Source organism: Bactrocera neohumeralis, chromosome 2 (genome assembly GCF_024586455.1).
Source record: "Bactrocera neohumeralis isolate Rockhampton chromosome 2, APGP_CSIRO_Bneo_wtdbg2-racon-allhic-juicebox.fasta_v2, whole genome shotgun sequence".
In the NCBI taxonomy this organism is placed as follows: Eukaryota; Metazoa; Arthropoda; class Insecta; order Diptera; family Tephritidae; genus Bactrocera; species Bactrocera neohumeralis.
Genome location: NC_065919.1, coordinates 56,876,389 through 56,898,491, shown reverse-complemented (window position 1 = coordinate 56,898,491; position 22,103 = coordinate 56,876,389). Strand labels below are relative to the sequence as shown.

The 22,103-nt window shown below is 37.0% G+C and overlaps 2 protein-coding genes across 3 annotated transcripts in view; one reads left to right on the top strand and one right to left on the bottom strand.

The window, feature by feature from the left end:
• Positions 1 to 22,103, bottom strand: part of LOC126751776 (uncharacterized) — a 110,057-nt gene that overhangs the window by 60,088 nt on the left and 27,866 nt on the right. The window lies entirely within an intron of this gene.
• LOC126751770 (ionotropic receptor 25a) lies at positions 1,511 to 6,905 on the top strand. 2 transcript variants are annotated; one of them, XM_050462290.1, is made up of 10 exons: positions 1,511 to 1,650; positions 1,729 to 1,884; positions 3,527 to 3,732; positions 3,812 to 3,985; positions 4,042 to 4,221; positions 4,284 to 4,655; positions 4,724 to 5,226; positions 5,285 to 5,641; positions 5,830 to 6,079; positions 6,146 to 6,905. In XM_050462290.1, exons 1-10 carry the CDS (start codon positions 1,581 to 1,583, stop codon positions 6,710 to 6,712), a joined length of 2,835 nt encoding a protein of 944 aa, XP_050318247.1. In that variant the 5' UTR covers positions 1,511 to 1,580; the 3' UTR covers positions 6,713 to 6,905. The 2 variants fall into 2 exon arrangements, with proteins under 2 accessions (XP_050318247.1, XP_050318249.1); XM_050462292.1 differs by lacking the exon at positions 1,511 to 1,650 and having other exon boundaries at positions 1,794 to 1,913.

Sequence of the window (22,103 nt, the reverse complement as noted above, 5' to 3'; positions counted from 1 at the left end):
AATGGTCAAATCTAATAGTGAGGAATTTTGATGCCATTGCTAACGAGGTCATGCACTGCTTGACTAGTTCTGAGCGCATAGGCAGCGAGCTCAAAGCCGGTATAGTCGCTATTGGAGTGAATGAGTTCCACCTGAAGATTCCGCCTAATATTCAACCTTCTTAACAATAATCTATCGGTGATAGTGCTCACTGCCGCAATTTTTCAACGGTTTCGCCTGACACACAAATCTCCTGCCAGAAGGAGATTCCGCGATGCAGTGATTTAGCTTGAAAATAATGCAAACGAAGTAGTGTACAATTTCAGTGTCTCTGCCGGAGGCCTAGACTCGCACCAAAAGACCTGAATATTTTGCAATACGACGTCGAACAATAAAAAAAAACACGAAACAAGATTTGCTGAACCACTTCACTGAAGGTCATTCTAGTCGAGCCTTATAAGAAGTGTATGACAAACTTGTTTAAGCTTTGGCATGCTTGTATTTTGAAAGCGATAAAAAAGATTTGTATTAGTAAAATACGTGAAAATGTAGTTTGCTTTTTCTTATTCTGGGTCAAATTTGATCAGGCGTGTTACTCTAGATTTCTCACTTTGAAATTAATTTCGAAAAAAATGAAAGAACTTTCGAACATATCTAGACTTTTCTCTTCGAAATTAACTACGAACAAATAAGGAACTTTCCAAAATGGCTTTTCAGATAATGTTTTTCTATTCCGGGTCAAATTTGATCAGCGCTTTTATCAATTAATCTAGACTTTTCTTATGAAATTTTTTAAATTTTATTCCGGGTCAAAATTGATCAAGCACTTTTACCAGTTACTCCAGACTTTGCTCTTCGAAATTAATTTCAAAAAAATTAAAGAACTTTCGAGCACATCTAGACTTTTCTCTTCGAAATTAACTTTGAAAAAGTAACGAGCTTTCGAAAACGGCGTTTCAGATAATCAAACTTGAGCTCAATACATTGCAACAGTTGAGTATTGATTAATAAAAAGTTCCACAGCTGACTGAAGAAAGTCTAATCTTACACTTCTTCATATAAGATTTTACGATAAGCGATATTTTCTTGTTTTATTCGATTTTTTCATGTCTGAAGTCTGATCCTTAAATAATTTAGATAATTATTGTTCCAATAAATCGATTTTATATTTAAAAACAGACGCAAAAATCGTGCTTATGTCGATAATTGGTTTATTTTTATGCGCGCAATTTTCATAACTCTACACACGCAGTCACACATCTACATAGCATCTTGTTATACGGATATATCAATAGCGCACATTGCGAAGCTACTCACTAATTCCGTTGCAATCTTCCGTTTCGCTTGCAACACACTTCAGTTGGTCAGGACTTTAAATAATTGAGAAGTGTCACGTGTGGGTGTGTGTGCACAAATCAATGCAAATTGCTCGAAATTATTATGCAATTTATACATCAGCCTTGACTTGTCAGCCGGTGCAATTTTGAAGCTATATTTCCTCAAAGCTAAAGAATTGCATATGACACAGTTATGGCACAAGCCACACATAACAGTTGTTTTTTCAAACACACCGTGAATGGACGTTTCGAAATTGTGGCATAATGTGGCTTCTACAAAATCTTGTGATTTTGTTCACTTTCGGTTATGTTTGCGCAAACGAATTGAAAATCGGTACGAAATATCAGCAAATGCTTTGTTTTTGTGAATTTGAGTAAAATGAGTGTCTTATGTCGAATTTTGTTTCTTCAGCATTTTGGATTGACCCACTACAGGCGGACATCGAGTTGGATGTCGCAAGTACGGTGAAAGAAATTGAAGCTTTGCAATTGGAGACGAAGATACAGTATTATGTCGTGGTTATAACGAATGTTGGTAGAAAGAAAGAGGAAAAGAATATGGAAAAACGTACGTGGACTTAAGTTCATTGCATCGAAGTAAGACTTAAAAGGCACACCTAGTGTGACAGCCTAGAAAAAGATAGATTTTTGGGAATTAAAAAAAAAAAAACTGATGTATCGATTGATTTGCAATTTCGTGGGTATACTTATACATGTTTCAAGAAAAAATATCAAATACATAAATAGAAATTAATTGAGGTCTATTGTGTCCCCTCCTATATCACATATGGTCACAAAAGTCCAGCTCTCTGAACAATTCCGGAGCTTGCTGGGCGCGACGAAGAAATAAATAGTTTTTTAGTTATATGAAATCTCCGATGGCACTTAAAAAAGGTGCAGTGATTCCGAGCTTCTGCGTGGATAAAACTTGAAACTAAAAAATTCTCCGCGAACCAGATATACATATTCTCCGTGCAATGACCTATGATCACCAAAAAAATCAAAAATGGACGAAATGACGACTTTTTTTTTTTAAGTTGATTTTTTTTTATTAAATTTACGTAATTTTCGGTCTCCCAAAAATTTGGTTTGGTCAAAAAACCGATAGATCATTGTATGTAGAATTGTACAGAACAGGAAGATCGGATCGTTTGTCTTCGAGTTATCACTGCAGCGAATTCAAAGGATGCTATTTCGTGAAAAACGACAAATTGAGCTGATTGAACTGAGCGGCTACATTTTAGAAGGCTGTAACTCAAAAATTATTTCAGATATCGAAATTTCGGCATGCCCCTTAAAAAATTGTTTAATCAATGATGCGCAAAGTGACATTTTTTTAATCGAAACGTTTCTACTTATTGCGGTTAAGTCCGAAGTATACTGCCGTTTAGAGCCTTCTTTATTTCAAAGCCTCTTCAATAGTCGCGGTATAGTGTAAACTAGGCTAGTCTAGCTAATTCCTCTAGAAAATGTCCTGCAGCCACAATTTACACTTAGAATTCTTGTATATGTATCTTAAGAAGCCTGAAAATTTACGAAAGATTTGTATTATAGTCTAATTATTAAATTGGGCTTCCTTAAATATGAAGCTTATTCGTGGAACGGACTTATCGAGGCATGTGAAACTGCGGCCAAAATATAGATAATTTTTGGCAAAATGACATAAAAAGGCTACGAAGCTTTTGATGTCGTTCCCACCTACGAATCTACGTAACCGGATCGGATACAAATATTTATCCTGTCAATTGAAGAACTGAATGGCAGTTTCCTGAAATTTATGCGGGAATATATTAGGTCAATGCAATCACTACGGCGCTTTGTCTTCTGAAATGTGAAAATAAATTGAAAGCTATTCCACCACAAAGCCAAAGAGTCCATAACTTTCCGACCAGCTTCGGATATAAACTTGTGAAAATATACGACAAAAATTTGAGCCTGTTAGAATTAAAAAATGAAAAACACAGATCGTAAATTGTTCCTATTTTCAATCTGCATTCATGCAGTGTTACCATACCTAAAATTACGAATAACCCAAATTTTTAATCCAATCAAGTTCTAGACAACTAAACTACAAAATATACGCTTCAACTCAGAGGCAAAATTGTAGCCTGTATAAAATTAAAAAAAAAAATATTAGAAATTTAAAGATTTGTTAAGAATCCAACCAACACTTTTTATTGCAATTATCCGCTGAACTCTATTTCATGCAGTTTGTGAACACCTCGCAACGGACGGCGTATCGGTAGTTATCGACTTTACCTACCACATATGGCGTGAAGGATTGGATCTACTTAGAACATATCAAATACCTTTCCTACGAGTGGATCGTATGTTGGCACCTTATTTTAAAATGTTTTCACAATTTGTGTTGCAAAAGTCGGGACACGAATGTATTATGATCTTTCAGAATGCTAGGGTATGTTTTCACAGCTTTTACGCATATTCAGAAAGGTTATTTATAAAAAAAAAACAAAAAACAATTTTCTAACATTTAGGACACTGAGGAAGCTATAATACAAGTCGTCGAGGGTTATCCCTTCCGCAGTTTGATAATGAATGCATTTGATAATAAACAAGATTTTATAAAGCGCCTACGAAAAATCCGACCTATGCCTTCGTGTTATGCAATATTTGCGGACGGCACAGCAATGAACAGCATTTTTGATAGGGTAAGTCTAAAGAGGATTACTTATTTTTCTAAAATTTATATATTTCTCACGTTTAGATTTCAAAGGCCAACTTCTTTGAACGACCACGGGAATGGCATTTCGTTTATTTGGATCCACGAGATCGTGTCTTTAAATTTAAGAAGCAAGTGGATTATGCGACGAAATTCACAATCAATCCGAAGACACTATGCAGGGCACTAAGGATGAAGGACACATATTGCCTCAGTGGCTTCTCGGTAAATTCATTGAACTCGTTTTATATGCTTAGGAAAATATTTAGTTTATAATTCCGGTACAGTTTCAGCGCGCAATGATTTTGGAAATCTTACGCGGCTTAATCGAACTGAAACAAGCCAATTTGTATTGGTTGCCGTCTTTTGTAATGGAATGCAATGCCACAAGCCCCATTGAGAACGGAACAGCGAATTTTGATATTTTCGAACAATTTCCGATGAGTGAGTTTTTGGACTTTACAACCGATGTCACTTTTCCCGACGACGAATTCGATCACGTGCCACGCCTCACTTATACACCGACGATCAATATAAATCTCTACTCGAGCGAACACGATGCTGTGACCGAGTTGGCTATTTGGCAAAATGATAATCTGCGCAAAATAAATGAGACCATCAGTCCGCCGCGAAGATTTTTTCGCATAGGTACTGTGGAGGTATCTACGTTCCACATTCCTTACAGCGAAATTGGTAGACAATTATGTATTTCCATTACTGCTTGCAGGCCATACCATGGAATTACATGAAACGTGATCCGAAAACTGATGAACTAATACTCGACTCTTTTGGCAACCCGATTTGGGAGGGTTTCTGCATTGACTCTATACAAAAGCTGTCGGAGCGTTTAAATTTCGGCTACATGCTGGTGCCACCGGCTACCGGTGAGTTTGGTCGTCGCGATGTTGTTAACGATGTCTGGGATGGCATTGTGGGCGATCTGGTTACTGGTGAGACGGACTTTGCTGTTACCGCGCTGAAAATGTACTCCGAACGTGAGGAAGTTATTGACTACATAGCGCCGTATTTTGAGCAAACTGGCATTTCCATTGTAATGCGTAAACCGGTGCGACAGACATCACTTTTCAAATTCATGACTGTGCTGCGGGTGGAAGTGTGGTTTAGCATTATTGCGGCGTTGGTGGGTAGCGCACTTATGATTTGGTTGCTTGATAAGTATTCACCATACAGCTATAGAAATAATCGTGCGGCCTATCAGTATCCTTGTCGGTGAGTGAAAACTATTGGAATTCCATACCTAACCTAAAAATTCGTATATTGTTTTCAGCGAATTCACGTTGCGCGAGAGTTTCTGGTTCGCCTTGACCTCGTTTACGCCGCAGGGTGGTGGTGAAGCACCAAAAGCCGTCTCTGGACGTATAATGGTCGCTGCTTATTGGCTGTTTGTAGTTTTGATGTTGGCCACTTTCACAGCTAACCTAGCGGCTTTTCTGACGGTGGAACGCATGCAGACCCCGGTACAATCTTTGGAACAGTTGGCACGTCAGTCCAGAATCAATTATACAGTCGTTGAAGGCTCGGGCACACATCAATATTTCATTAACATGAAGTTTGCTGAGGATACGCTGTACCGCATGTGGAAAGAGTTGACATTGAACGTGACGGAAGATTTTCAAAGATACAGGTAAAAATGTTAATTTAATAGAGCCTCTTGAGGGTTGGACAGTTTTTAAAGTTCAACCAGAATAACTTCTGTACAAATCATAGTATTTGAAAGAAAATAAGAAATTGCGCGAGCAAGCTTGTTTGAATCTCCTAGATATTTCTCAACGCTATGGCTACTTTTATTGCATACCCAATCTTTTTCTTTAGAATTTGGGATTATCCCATCAAGGAACAATATGGTACAATATTACTGGCGATAAATGGTTCCGAACCGGTAAGGAATGCTAAAGAAGGCTTCCGCAAGGTTAACGAACATGAAAATGCCGACTTTGCCTTCATACACGATTCGTCCGAAATCAAATACGAATTGACGCGCAACTGTAATCTGACCGAAGTTGGCGAAGTATTCGCGGAGCAACCCTATGCAATTGCAATACAACAAGGCTCACATTTCGCGGTAAGTGTTCACTAGAAACAGCGCTAATAAAACTATTTTCAAAGAAAAATTCACAATAATTCGCAGGACGAACTAAGCTATGCGTTGTTGGAACTGCAAAAGGATCGCTTCTTCGAGGATCTTAAAGCGAAATATTGGAATATGTCGCGCATTAAAGCCTGTTCGGTGAATGAAGAGCAAGAAGGCATATCACTGGAAAGTTTGGGTGGTGTTTTTATCGCCACACTCTTTGGCTTGGGCTTGGCCATGGTCACTTTGGTATTGGAAATAATCTACTATCGACGAAAATACAGTACAATGCAACGCTTCAGCGAAATCACAAAAGTGAAACCCGCCTCTGGTACGTCCATCAAACAATTGCTGCCGAAAAAGAAATCAAAGAAACGTATCGCTGTTTGGCATACGAGCACATCAAAGCGTGATAACTCACCGGAACACAAGACGCCGCCACCAGCGTTTGATGCCGTTAAATTTCGAGGCAAAAAGGTACCACCCAGCATCACATTAGGCGGCCAAGAGTTCAAGCCGGGGCGAGCGGGCCAGCGTCAGCTAAGTGAAAGCTTGGATAGTGCAGAGTATAGAAACGAGGGTATACCAAATAGGGATGATGAATTGCCGCCTTACACAGAATGAATTAGATGTGAGGTTGCAGTCAATGATTAACAATAAATTTTTTGAAATAATCTATAGTAGTGATGCATAAGTTGATGAAATTGTTGAGTATGCAGTAGACTCCAATATATTTCTTCAGTGAAAGCTAAAAATTTTCTTAAAGATAGGAAATAGAAGTTTAGAGAATAAAGTAACGTATAAAGACATGATGAAATGATTGGTGCTTTCTTGATCAATGATTTTGATTTAATAAAATTTATTGAACTGGGGTGCATGCTGCTTGGATCCCTTCTGTCATCTGAAAGGAGACAAAACAAAAAAGTTCGGGTCGCCCACATCTGGACTTTGGGCGGCTGCGAAAGCGTTGGGACGCCGGCCTTGGTTAGCTGCTCACAAGAAAGCAAAAGCATGTGAGTCAGGGCGTTGTCAAATGTTGACACTTCAATCTGGACTGCGATGTCTTGTCCGGAAGTGCGATTGACCTTTCATTTGAGTCTCTTAAAAACTTTCACGCCTTCTGGCATTGAGAATATCGGAAGTATGTCATTTTCGAGCTGGGGTGAAAGTGTTTCTGATTGTAAAAATGATTCAAAAAGGGTTGAGAACGCGTTGACGACGAACGCACGTTTGGTTAAGGGCCATCAATAAAATAAAGAAAATTGTCGTGTTTGAACTTCCAATCTGACGACCACCAGTCAAAGATCTTACTGGCATCGTTGGAATATCGAAAGGATCAGTGAAAACCATTTTCAAGGATTATTTGGGTGAAAGCACGCTTGGTTCCAAAATCACAAAATTTTTGTGTGAAACAATCGTAGTCGGACGATTTTTTGCTCATAATAGTACGTTATGTATGTACATATCGCTCATTTGCTGCAAGACCGGCATAAATCAAAAAACGTGATTTTTGAGTTAATGATGCAGAATTGTTCGTTATATCATACTTCATGTTGAGTGAAAAATTCATATGAATACCTCTTATATGCTCCGCTTGAGAAGAGAATATGATTCCTGTTTTCCGTGTAAGGTTGGAGTCAGTTGAAAACTTTTAACGCGTTTTCTGGCAAATCGATTTTTTTGACTTATGCCGGTCTTGCAGCAAATGAGCGATATGTATATATATAAATAATCAGCATGGCGAGCTGAGTCACTTTAGGTGAACTGAATATAACGGACAACAGTATCATATAGCTGCCGTACAAACTGACCGATCCAATTTAAGTCCTTGTATGAAACTTTTTTATTTGAAAAGATATCTTCACGAAATTTGACTTAGATTATTAGCTAATGCATCGCTACAATTTACTAACATATTGTTCAGATCGGACTACTATAGCATATACATATGTATGTACATAGCTGTCATTTAAGCTGATCGATCAAAATCAAGATAAGCTAGAACAAAAGCACCTGTGGTGGGTATTATAGCATCGGTGCAGCTGAAGTTAACATGTTTTCATGATTTGGAAACAAAATGGTAAAAATTAAAATTAATAAAAATGAAAATTTTGTTTTCTAAAATAGTATGATAAAAATTTGAACACTGGTACACTTTAATTTCTACTGTCTTTGTCTATTATTTATCAATAATTTTGAGCAACAAATGTTTTGGACACAACAAACAAAACTATAGACATTCGAATCGAATTAAACAGTTTGATATTTTTTTAATCCCAATATGCCGCAATAGTTTCAAATCATACTGTGCCACTGCCTATGGCAATAAAATTCTACATTTTACTCCGCATACAAACAGCAACAATTTATAAACAAATAGTGTTTTACCAAATATACAAACATATATATACGATCAGGTACTATAAACAAATTTACACTTTCTAAGCAAGTTTCCAACCGATGTTTATACAAACGCGCGCCTTTCACAATCCAAAACTTATTCGGCAGGTTAACAGCACACCATTTACAACAAGAAAAACAAAAGCCAAATAAACAAGCGTTGCAGCACAGAAACTTACAGTTAAAAATAAAAACTAAAAGCCTAAGAAGCAAACTAAATAAAACACAAAAGAAAAAAATTAAACAAAAAAGTTTACAAGATTGCCAACGAATGCAATGAAATGCTCAAACGAATGAGGCGTAGAGCGATCGAGCACCGGGCAACGGCCACCACTTCATTTACAAACTTATGAAACAACGTGCCACAAGCACACGAGTATATACATACATATGTATGTAAGTATATACTCGCAGTGAGCCCACTTACAACCATACCAATAACTGTGCAAGGCGAAGCGTGTGCTGCACGCTTCAATCAACAACTTAATTCAATTAATTTCGAAAGACTCGCCAGCAAGGAAACACGCTAGAAGCCATCGCGAAGGCGATCAAGCCGATCGGCAATTAAATTCAAACACATTAGAATAACATTATCACACCGAAACCGGATGGTGGATGGTTTGGTGCGGTGACGAGCAGTTGAGTAGGAGCGTCGTCGTGAGCAGCGTGAACGCGAGTCGATGGGTGTGTATGTGTAGATAGCAAGCTGTAATTGTGGTTGTTGGAAAAAAATAAAATGAAAATTGTGCACAAACATTTTGTGGTCAATAATTTGTTGCGGAAAATGCGGTGCCCCAAATGTCTAAATATGCGCTACGCAACCGAGTGAGCGTGGACAATTGCTGTTGGCGACTATGGGGCCGCGTGCAGTGAGCTGCGAATTTCCGCATAGTCAATTGATCGATAATGAAGACCTCATTGGAGTACGAGTGAGACGTCGGATGACTGAAGGGGTGAGGGAGGATGACGTTCAAAATAAAGACGAATGTATGCAAAACCTAAGAAAAAACGTAAACTTCGGCTGCACCATAGCTATTGTACTAATCACATATGTTTGTTATAGCATATACCGTGTGAAACTAGGCTCATCATAATTATACCCTGAACAGGGTATATTAAGTTTGTCACGAAGTTTGTAACACTCAGAAGGAAGCGTCGGAGACCCTATAAAGTATATACATATATAAATGATCAGTATGTTGAGCTGAGTCGATTTAGCCATGTCCGTCTGTCCGTCCGTCTGTCTGTATATATACGAACTAGTCCCTCAGTTTTTAAGATATCCTTTTGAAATTTTGCCTACGTCATTTTCTCTTCAAGAAGCTGCCCATTTGTCGGAACGGCCGATATCGGACCACTATAACATATAGCTGCCATATAAACTGAACGATCGGAATCAAGTTTTTGTATGGAAAACTTTCACATTTGACAATGTATCTTCACGAAATTTGGTATAGTTATTTTCTAAGGCAACAATGTAATCTCCGAAGAAATTGGTCAGATCGGTTAACTATAGCATATAGCTGGCACACAAACTGAACGATCGGAAAAAAGTTCTTGTATGGAAAACTTTTGCATTTGACAAGATATATTTACGAAATTTGGTATAAATTATTTTCTAAGGCACCAATGTAATCTGTGAAGGGTATATTAGCTTCCGTGCAGCCGAAGTTAACGTCTTTTCTTGTTTTAATCATGCCTTTACATAGCTATCACCTAAGGTCTCTCTCTTGATCGTGGTTCTTTCAAACAACCTCTGAATATTTATAAATTCTTCAAACAATTACCAATGACTTGAGAATGATTTACAACCATTTCACAGTATTCAATTATTTTCTTGAATTAAATTATTATTGTATTATTTATATTGTTACGATGATATCATACTAAGTGATTTCCATTTGCGCTTTGTTTTATTATTAAAAACAATGAGTGATTGAGTTGTTTTGTTTTTTTTTTTTTTGTTGGTTTGTGTGTTTGTTTGAATAACGATCATAACGAAATATGCGCAAAATTCCAAACTTATTGCTACACATGCCAACACACATGCAAGCAAACACGTAATGGCGTTTAGTAAAAAAGGTGTTGCTGCAATATTATTAATTAATTCTTGGCTCGGTTCTGCTTCAGCACGCTCTTTCCCACATAACTAACACATCGCACTAATAAAAATTCTTTAGGTGAACTAGAGCCAAACCAATTGATTTATTATTCGGTATTACAATAATTGCTGCGCAATGTATGAGCAATTTTTGGTCGATGCTTGCTGTAAGCATTTACAGTTGCGCATTTCAATGCCACGATTTTTTATTACGACATAGAATTTAATGCGATCCATTAACTAAGAACTTTAGAGTGTTTGAAACTCATTGGCAATCGTCGCGTTGTAGCCTTGAGTACGATTTTGCAAATCAAATAGAAATTTCAGTGTGAAAGAGCTTTGAACGGAATATACTCGATTTGAGGATCACATCAACATGTATTCCTGAAATTCGGCTAAAGATATTAAAGATATTTCAAAGATCTGGGTCTTAAGCTTTGGTCTGAACTATGATAAGCGCAATTTTATCTACTATAAAGACACGTTAAAACTCTTGACACTATCATTTTAAAGGTGAAATCAATAATACCATGAATCCAATGAATTCCGTAACAAAATGTGAAAGTACTCCAGGCGGGCAAAAACCCGCTAAATGACATCATTTTCGCTTTCTTTCACTGGGTGCATAAGACCAACCATCAGACGGCAAGGGAGACTTTGTCAAACTTCAAATAGTTTTTTGGAAGAAGTTTCGGTACGTCTCTCGAAACCAACGAAGATTTCTAACCTAGTTTCGAACTGTACAAATATAGTATTTATTTAAGCAACATCTTCAAGATATTTGACCAAGATTCTAAGTAAGACCTGCGATTTTTTCGATGATGAAAAGAATATAATAATAAAACTATGTAACAAAAAGCTTACTATAGCTATTTAGGAAAATACAAAAAAAGTGCTGTTGTCAATGAAAAAGTTAAGAGAAAATATGCCATATTTTACAGATCTTCTTTCAATTGATGTCGAAGACGCACAATGCTCTTTAAAGCCAATAGTCAAAAATATGGAAATCGTCGAGTACGACCATGAAGTAGCACTTTTTCCATTGCCCAGGAGCTAAATATTGCAACAAAAACCGCTTGAAACCATTTAAATAACTCTGCACACAGAATGAATTTCGATATAAAAGTGCCTCTCGACAAAAACTTCATGCACCAAAATGCCTTCTTTGCAACAAAATCAGTCCACTTTTAAAGCAAATGGTTACTGCTGATTAAAAGTAAGTCAGACGTGACAACGTCAAATGAAAACAGTCAGGATTGACGGTCAGGAAGGTTTTGCTATGCTGTTGGTGGTCTCCTACAACCAAACTCTTGAGTTGGATTTGGAACTGTACCGCCAACAATTGAGCCGTCCAAAGGAAGTAATCACCCAGAAGTGGCCAGCTTGGACAATAGGACACACACATCGATAATAACTCGCTGAAACCTCCGGGAGCTTGATTGTAAATAGGTTGTTATGCATCGGCCTTATTACCGGGGCCTGGTACCAAATGATTACTTGTTGAAAAATTCGACTAAGAAGGGGATTTCTACGCAAGCGTTCGCTAGCAGTTTTTATAACTGAATGTGTTGGAACCACGCGAGGAAGAACACTTCTCTATCTGTCACCAGCTATAAACATTTGGGAAAAAACATCAATAAAGGGGTAAAAAAAAACATTCTCGAGATATTCAGTTTACCTCTACTGTGATCAAACTGAAAGGTGAATTTTGTCCATTTCATCTCTTTCAAAGTAATCCTCTCCCGCTACAATACACTAATGCCAACGAATTTTCCAGCCATCACAGCACTTGAAAAAATCCTCTGTCGTGAAGGACATCAGAGCCTTCTTCGATTCAGCTTTTATATCCTCAATTGAGTAAATACGGTGTCCGCGCAGTGGTCAGATGAATTTGCTGAATAGCTAGGAAGTTACACGAAGGTAAATCAGGCAAATGCGATGGTTGCGGCACGATATTAGTTGAAAATGTGGCGAAATCATCACAAATAACCAATGCACTTCTTTGTTCAATTATTTCAGACATAAGACTCGAAGAATTCACTTTTAGAGCCTTACAAAACGACGCCTATCTCAAATACTAATGAATATTTTGACGTGAAATTTAGCATAGATGTCACTAACAGTACCAACTTACAGAAAAAAAAAATTTACCGATTCGAAAAACACGCGAAGTATAAATTAAAAATTCATCTTGATCACAGTAGTATACAAATTAGCTTTGTACTCACTTCAGGCATTGTAAACTTTGTAACAGAATTTATGACATGATTAAATGTACCAAATCTTTACAATGAAAAATTGAAAAGTGTTATTAGCTAAACCATTCAGGGAAGTTTTCTCAATGACTGGTTAGCAGCCATCTGTCAAAAGAAGGTATCTTGGTTAATTTAACCAGAACTGACCGATAAATACTTGCCAAATTAGAAAACGGCCCTAAAACTTCTTAGTAATAAAGGTCAGTGGTAATAGCTTTCACATTCCTCTTTAAAATTCAAATGTAAGAAAAAAATCTCAAAACAGAATTAATTATAAAGTAGTGAATTTACGCGTAATTATACTATTTAAAACACTCGAAACATTCTCGGTAGTGTTTGTTATCGCTGCATGCAGACACATAATTCACAGGGAGAAGAACAACTCGCAAGACCACTCACTTTGAGCGAAAAGCAGACGAGCCCACTGCATAAATACAAACAGTCTTGGGTATGTTGGAAGTAAATGCTGAGTTAATTACGCAGAAACACAACAACAATATAAAGCGATAAAAATAAAAACAAAACGTAACAACAACCAAAACATAAAGTTGAAAGAGGGCTAAGCAAACATTCGAAATCCAAATAGAAAGCATGTCATATGAGCCTGTCTACCGAGAAGGTGCGGGTCTCACACATACAGAAGTATACCTGTCACTATGAGTGTGCATAAATCAAAGCGAATCAGGAAATCAATTTCGGAAAGTATTTTAAAAGTGTGAATTTGACGAGATGGTTGAAAAATCTTAAAAAAAAAAAAAAAAAAAAAAATTAATAAAAAAGCAATAAAGTTCAGCAACTTTACAGAAAGTGTCTATAAACTGAAGCATTATGCGAAAAAAACGAGTTTTCAATTTTGTTTTACCGAAGCCAGTGCAAACGCTTGAGAGGGTCGAGTGGCTGCGATGATGACTGCAATACGCCACACTTGGTTATTTGAGGCTTTTGGGCATTTGAAGTGTACCAAAACACAGTAGAAACATAACCAAAACAACGCTTTGAAAATAAAAACAATTAAATCTCGGTTTGTGAACGCCAGCGGTGTACAGAGGTACAAGTAAGCTGAAGGTCTTCTCTCAGACTGCTGACCAATGTCCAGTCCAACCGGAGTTGGACAGAGCGCATTTCGTCATGGTGGGGGGTTTTACTAGGCCTGCAAACACACATTGGAGCAAAGTTTTTGTTTTCGTATATTTATAGCGCCACATTCATTTACCGTTGCGGCATGTATGTATGTATGTATGTCTGTATGTATTTCAGTGTGAGTTAGAGCGCACAATCTCCACTGGAAATCTCGACTGTAGATCAGTGTGTCGATCACTGGAGTCGCACTCCATCTGTGTAAATATACATATATTTGTATGTACATATGTATGCATGTGTGTACTATTTCGTGTGTGGGCCATTGCGCCTGCAAGCGTCGTGCTTAATTATTATTTTCTCATGTTTGTGGGCTTTTAATGTGTACTCAACTTAATAGCGGTTGGTTTCTCTGTTTTGAATGCAATTACTTACATACATACATATGTATGAATGTAGATGGAGATGGAGATTTTTTGTACTGCTTCATATTTAGCACTGAATTCATGGTGTCTTGCATGGCACTTGACCGTCTGATGGACTTTGCTGGTAACTGGTTATTCTGTGATGTTTGTATGTATATATGTGTGTATGTATGTAATTGACCAGTGACTGGGGTGCTGCTCATGGCCATTGCTGTTATGGCGATCATCTGTGGGATGTTGACGACGTCAATAAATATAAATGATTTTATAGAACAACTAAATTAATAAATAACATTTGGATCTGTATGGATGTAGGTATATACATATGTACATATAAACATATACACAATTTACAGCGGAAATATAAAAGTACGATTAATTCTTATTCGAAATAGACCGTAAAGTCGATTTTTTTCCAACAAGCTTTGATTGTGTCGAAATATTTTGGAATTTTAAAATCAGAATTTTCCAAAAGTAGCATATTTTATAACCCCGAAAATATTTGTTTTAATGAGGGGAAGTAAAGATATTTTATATTCTTATGACGAGATTACTATCTCTGAGGACCTTATCAGCCTTCGGTTTCTGCTAAGAAAGCTAGAGGTCAGTTGTGATTGTAAAATGAATCATGTATAGCTGGTCTTAGCAGGTTTTGACAAGTCCTCCCCGAAAATACATAGACTATGTACGCCAAGCAATCGCATTGTTTTCAAGATAAAGTCGGTACTCGTGGGAAGAATTTCAGAACTAAGGGACTAGTTCGCGTACGTAAAGACAGATTGATGTTGATCATTTACATGTATGATATGCATATATGTACATATGTATATATATTTTATAGGCTCTCCGACGCTTTCTTCTAAATGTTGCAAACTTCGTGGAAAACTTAATATACCCTCTGGCAGGTATAAAAAGCGATTCTATAAAATAATGTGAACCCGAAAATAGTGATAGTAACTTAAATAACAAAATATACATACATAATGTTAGAATTTATTTGAAAAAATTTGGATTTCCTTAGTTCGGTCGCCGATCTCCTATAGGGGCTCTGAAAAACGTATCTTTCGTGTGAAGAAAAGTTTTCTGCCCAAAATTAGCTCAAGTTCAAAAAAAGAAAAAAAGAATATTATTACAACAAGTTTAATCAATATTTTGGTTTTTGACAAAATGGCGACTTCCCAAGCCAAGTCGGAAATTTGATGTAAACACCGTTTCGAGAAAAACGTGTTTAAGGTTTTTGAAGCCGATTTCACTATGATAAAAATCCTCAAAAACACACCCGAAACAATTTCCGAAGCGACTTCAAATTTTCGAATAATATTTCCAAATGTATGTAAGTTCATTCGACATTCAAAAGAGAGTAAATTCGATATAACCTCTCTACGCAACCAAATAAAATTTCCGTTGCAGACAGATATCAAGCTGGTTAATTTATCACTACTATCTTTTAATTGTTCAAAGTTGGACGAAGTTTTCCGCCCTGTCGTAGCGTTTTAGAGCCCAGTTAGGTAGCATAGTACGTTCAAAGCACAAAATTTGATTCGACGATTAACAAATTCATCTTCGCTTCAAGCCACTTCATAAAAAGCTTTTGAGAGATCTAATAGCAATTACTATTGGATTCGTATAGACAGAAAACCTTAAACTCTAACTTTAGAACTCCATTAGCATATATCCACTAAATATATGTATTTCCCAGCAATCATTGATTGGTATCAGATCAAATTTTTTGGACGGCTCTTTCAAGAATCCAATTTCCTTGATTTCCAAATTATTATTTTTAATTCAATCACGTTTTATTTAACTAAACTATGTTCCAATATTCGTTGATATATTTCGGATCAAATTAATTGGACAGCTCTCTCAAGAACGAAAGGGTCTTGATTTTCAAATCAATATTTTCAAGTCAAACTTTTTTTATTTAACCGTTTTGTTGAAGGAAAAGGTCTGTCTGGTTAGAAGTTATTGACCAACTAAGTTAGCTAGAGCGTGTTGATATACGAGGGCTGCTATATATATTCTGGCCTAGGGCAACACTAAGTGTTGCCAGGTGCAATCTGACATTTCCATTGGAAAGTTTGACATTTTTAGCATAACATCACTCAGAACGTTTTGTCATTTAATCGTGAATTGTTTTATTTACAGGGAATTAAAAAATTCATCTCGGCCAAAAAATGGAATTAACTCGTGAACATTTTCGTGCGATCATTTTTCACAACTTTCGACGTGGATTATCACGACAAGAGTGCATCGATGAACTAAAATCTTTGTATGGCTATGAAGCACCATCCTATAGCACTGTGAAAAACTGGTACAACGAATTCAATCGTGGCCGACGCTCGATCAAAGACGAATTCCGTGAAGGTCGTCCAAAAACAGCCGTTGTGCCAGAAAACATCGATGCCGTACGTGAACTGATAATGCAAGACCGTCATGTAACATACCTTCAGATAGAGGCATGCCTACGCATTTCTCCCACCAGCATACATTCGATATTGCATGAACACCTGGCCGTAAAAAAGGTTTGTTCTCGTTGGATCCCGCACAATTTGACAATCGCTCAAAAGAAGGCTCGTGTGGATTGGTGTAAAGAAATGCGGAAAAAATACGGTCGCGGTGCTTCAAAAGACGTTTATAAAATCGTCACAGGTGACGAATCATGGATCTATGCGTATGAGCCCGAAACGAAACAGCAATCGACAAAAAAAAAAAAAAAAAAAAAAATTAAAAAAAAACAAAAAAAACATTTTCGTTGATAAATATGCCTATTTACATTATTAGGCCAGAAATATATATAGCAACCTACGTATGAACGTAGAATAAGATTTTAAGGGGTACATAGTGTGACAGTCTATATTTTTGAGAATTAAAGAACATTACTGTATTATAAGGATATATTTATATACATTTTAAGAATACAAAGTAAATTTTTTAAAGAAAAAATTTAATATTTTTCAAATTAAACGCGATCTCCGACGACAGTAAGAATGCTTAAGACCAAGGAAAAAATTGTAAACAATTTTTGTCGTTTTTACCTGATGAACGGATAGTGATCGGATCGTACCATATGTGTCTCCGAGTCTTCACTAAAGTAAGTTTGCAAAATTTAGTTTTGAGAAGTACGCTTTGAAGATCAGCTAATGGAGCCGTTTAAACTGAGCGACCACATTTTAGAAAGTTGTAACTCAAAAGCTTTTTAAGATATCGATATATAATTTTGGTATATCATCTTAAAGGTAACCTAACGAAATATGAAAATAATGGATTTTTGTTTTTAATTTCACACTAGGTGTGACCTTTAAATAAAACCTCCCATTGGAATGCATACTAATAAAACAATGGAAGATCAAGGTCGAGTCTCTGTACTTGGCGGTGCAAACAGGCGATTGTGTTTATTTTACAAATAGCTTAGCTTAAGTTTTTTTATTGCTCCTGCGCTAGATTTATCTTGATATGACCATTATGGATTTATCTTAAGCTACAAATACACATATGACTTTTAACGCCAGCAATTGTTTACAGACACTTGCAGTTGAACGCCGATAAGATAAGCGATCTCGTTCTTATTAAATAGCCAGAAAGAAAACTAAAAGGTGAAGAGAAATATACTATATATTTAACTGACACTGGACCCATCCATATATACTATATATATCGAAAGCCACAAAGTTGATTGGCCTTCTTAAGATGAACTCCATCAGCAGGTAAATCAATTTGAGTATATGAGAATTGCACTAAACAGGTAAAGATTCATAGAAAAATAAAAGATAGTGAATACAATAATATTCCGTTTCGCACTTCAATTATTGAGCAGAGCGTAGAGAATCACGGTTAATTGGTTGCTGATGCTAGAGATGCTATGTGAAGTGATTTTTCTTCGTGCTTATTCCCTTTTGTTGCTGCTTAGTGTTTCCGATACATTTAGGTGCTAATTAATTACATGTATACATTTATATATGCTATACACTAAAGATACAGGGTGTACAAACTTTTATGTGATCATGTAAACTTAAACACATAAATATGTGAAAAAGGTCTGGACGATTACTAACGGGTTTTTCAATAAGAGTAACAAACAAAAAAGGTGTGGAGTATCAATGAAATTATTTATTCCTGTGGAAGTACATTCGATGCCATTATATATGGAACTTGATATCTTTTGCATGGCCACCACGGGCACGCTTGCAGAAGTCCAGACGCTGAACCCAATTTTCAACGATTTCAAGCATAAGTCGGCCGATACTGCTGCAATTTTACCTTCGATACTCTTACGATGTTTATCAATCATCGCTGGCTTGTTGGCATAGACCATAGACTTGACGTAGCCCCACAGGAAATAATCTAACGGCGTCAAAACGCATGACCGAGGCCGACAATTGACTGGGCCTTTTCGTGAGATAGCACGTTCACCAAACTCGGTTTTCTATAAATCGATTGTGACATTCGCTGTGTGACAGTCTACGGCTTGTGGCGCCACATATTGTCCAAGTCCATATAATCCAATTCGGACCAAAATATCATTATTATCATTAACCGGTAGCGATTCCCATTCACAGTAACGTACCGGTCTTGACCATCACGGAAGAACTACGACCCAATGACGCCGCCGGCCCATAAACCGCAACAAACCGTATTTTTTTCGGGATGCAATGGTGACTCAGGGAGTACGTGTGGATTGCTGCCTAACCAATAACGCATATTTTACTTATTACCGAAGCCGTTCAGCCAGAATGAGCCTTATTACTAAAGATGATTTTCCGATGAAAATCCGGATCATTTTCAAGTTGTAGCTCAGCCTAATTCACGAACATACGACGATTCTAGTGGTCAAGCGGCTTCAGTTCTTGCGCCAGTTTGATTTTGTAAGGATGTAGGTCAAGATCTTTTCGCAAAATTCGCCACAAATACGTCGCAGAGATGCCCAACGCTTGAGAACGACGTGTGAGAGACTAATTTCGATGTTCCTCAATTGATGCGCTAACGACAACAATATTCTCGACATTACGGGCACTTCTTTGTCTCACAGTAACGGGAACATTTTGTACTGTGCCTGTGGATTCAAAATTGAGGCCACTGACTCCGAATTTCGGTAGTAAATTTTAATAATTTCGACTCGTTGTTGGATCGTATATCTTTCCATGATAAAATGGTAAACCTTACTGAAGAGAAATGCCAAAATAGCGAGAAAAAATATGGCGGCGTTTGCTGTTCCTATCGTTCTACTTTTGTAGCGTTTCTATTGAAAACCCCGTTAATAGCAACAAATTAAATGTATACGACGGTATGGGGTCAACAAACTTTAAGGAGCTAAGCCTTTGACAAAAATCGAAGTCAAATTTCATGAAGATAACTTGCCATAAAAAAAAATTTTACAGACAAGGACTTAATTTGATCGGCCATTTGTATGGCAGCCAAAATTGTCCAATCTTTTTTTCTTTCAGTTTCTTCAGAGATTATAGCATTGCTTTGGTCATATTATTAGCCAAACGCCAAATGTCAAATTTCGTGCAAAAAGATTTCGTATCAAAACCTTTTCATACAAGTACTTGATTTCGATCATTCAGTTTGTAAGACAGTTATGTGCTATAATGGTATGATCTAAGCAATTTCTTCGGTGATTATAACGATGCTTTGGAAAGTTAGCCACGCAAATTTCATGACGATACCTCGTCAAATACAAAAGATTCCCATACAAGGACTTGATTACGATCGTTCAATTTTTATGGCAGCTAGTATATGCTGCGGTTTCGACACATGAACAGTTTCTTGGGAAGAAAAGAACGTGTGCATAATTTTAGATCAATATCTAAAACTAAAAACAATATTTCAAAGTTTTCGAGATTTCTACATGCCATGGAAATCCAAGATGTACAATCCCAAATAATATAGAAAACAAAAAAATAATCAAAGCAACGCGTAATAAATAAATATAAAAGAATACACAAAATAATACATAAGTACATATTTTCAGCATAACCAATAAATTTCAATTAGAGTTCGCTTCTGAGGCAGCTCAAACACAATATTATTAAGAATACCGAAATGTTTTGTAGAAGTGAGACATCAAACCTGATGGTAATCACGGATTGCTATGTTTTATTGCCTAAACAAGATTTGTAATGTCATTTGTAAGTGTCTGTATAACTCTGCATTTATGTAAGTATGTATGTACATAAGCTCTCATGAAGGTTGCTATTAAGACTGGAAGCTTCTTGTAAAACTGTTTTTTCTGCTAGCTTACAATTAGTAAAAATTTGTTTACACTTCTTGTTGTTTTTCTACAACACTATCAACTACTGTGTTAGCAACGAATCAGTGCTACTAGATCTCTGTTGAGCATACCCTGCAATAAATCAAACTAAGGGCTTGTTAGTTGTGAAGAGTTCTGCGACCAGATTTGAAATAGTTTGGATGTGAGAGAATATTGTAGAAAAAATTTATATTATATTCGGGCATGCTCTTAGGAAGTGGCTCTTAAGTGGGCTGGCAAACTGACGAAACGCAAATCGAAGAACCAAAAAAATATGTCTCAAAGAATTTTCGTTTATTCTTGCAAGAACGAGTCATATACCTAGGGTAGAAGTTACCAGTTAATTATGAGTGAATTTAACAATTTTTTGGAACAATAAATGCGGTTAACACAATAGCGATAAATCGTTCTTTGGGAAAGTAGTGAGAGCTGTGCTTTAACAAGTCCTTTGTGGAGTCATACGACCTGCAGTTGGAACTCATATATCGATAAAGCGTATTGAACTCATCAGAAATTTGATCACCATCTCCGCCGTTCTCCAGGAACGAGACTCTGTTCCCACGACAGTCGGATTATTACCATCTTCGCCATTCTCCAGGAACGAGGCTCCGTTCTCACGACAATCGAATCTACATAACCGGAACGGACCCAGATTTTTTAATCGTTCAAGGACTCGAAAGAATTCTGTCGATACAACAACAACAACGAGATTTAAGGTATTTTAGCAGTGATCTTGCACAACCGCGATATTCATAAAAGAAGGTTAGCGATGATTCATAGGTCTTCTTTTAAAAGCTATCTTCCGGTCAGATGCTGAAGCTCACGCAAACTCCGGACAGTATAAAACCGCAAGAAAATGGCGAATCTCCGATTTCTGCGCATTTTTCTTACAGTGAGACCGAAGTACTTGTCCGTGCTTTCACTCTGGCGAACCAGCCAAAATATTGTTATTATTAAGTACCTCGAAGTCATTGATGAGATTGGATATTCCAATACAAATCTTAAGTACACAATCAGTTAGATGGCTAGTATCGCCGTTCTGCTATTGGAATGGATTCTTACGTCGCTGCAGAAGACTGCGATCTCAATTTTTCAAATGATTTCAAAGGATCTCAGGCAGTATACTAGTGAGTTTGCAACTATTTCCTTTAGAGGACTCTGCAAGTATTTCTTATACGACTAATTCAGAACTACATATATATGTACATATATACTTCGAAAAGTTTAAAAGCACACGTGCAACAAGTAAACAAACAAATAGACAAGCAAACATGGGGCATCACCAAAACTTTGTTGCATTAACACACAAGGGTAGATGCACAGAGTTACAAGCCCGCTTACAGCAACTACCGAAGAACAAGAGATTCGACAACATAAGCCATAAAACACCAGAAAAATTAGAGGTAACAACTTCAAAATATAATCAGCAGCTATTGGCAGCTTGTTGTTGTTGCAGCATTGTCGTCACCATCAGCGTTGCGCATCATCACCAACGTTGCCGTTAAGT

Coding starts and splice junctions, on each gene's coding strand:
- LOC126751770 (XM_050462290.1), top strand. CDS start 1,581: ATGTGGCTTCTACAAAATCTTGTGATTTTGTTCACTTTCGGTTATGTT. Junction 1,651..1,728: donor CGCAAACGAATTGAAAATCG/GTACGAAATATC, acceptor TTGTTTCTTCAG/CATTTTGGATTGACCCACTA. Junction 4,656..4,723: donor TTCGCATAGGTACTGTGGAG/GTATCTACGTTC, acceptor TACTGCTTGCAG/GCCATACCATGGAATTACAT.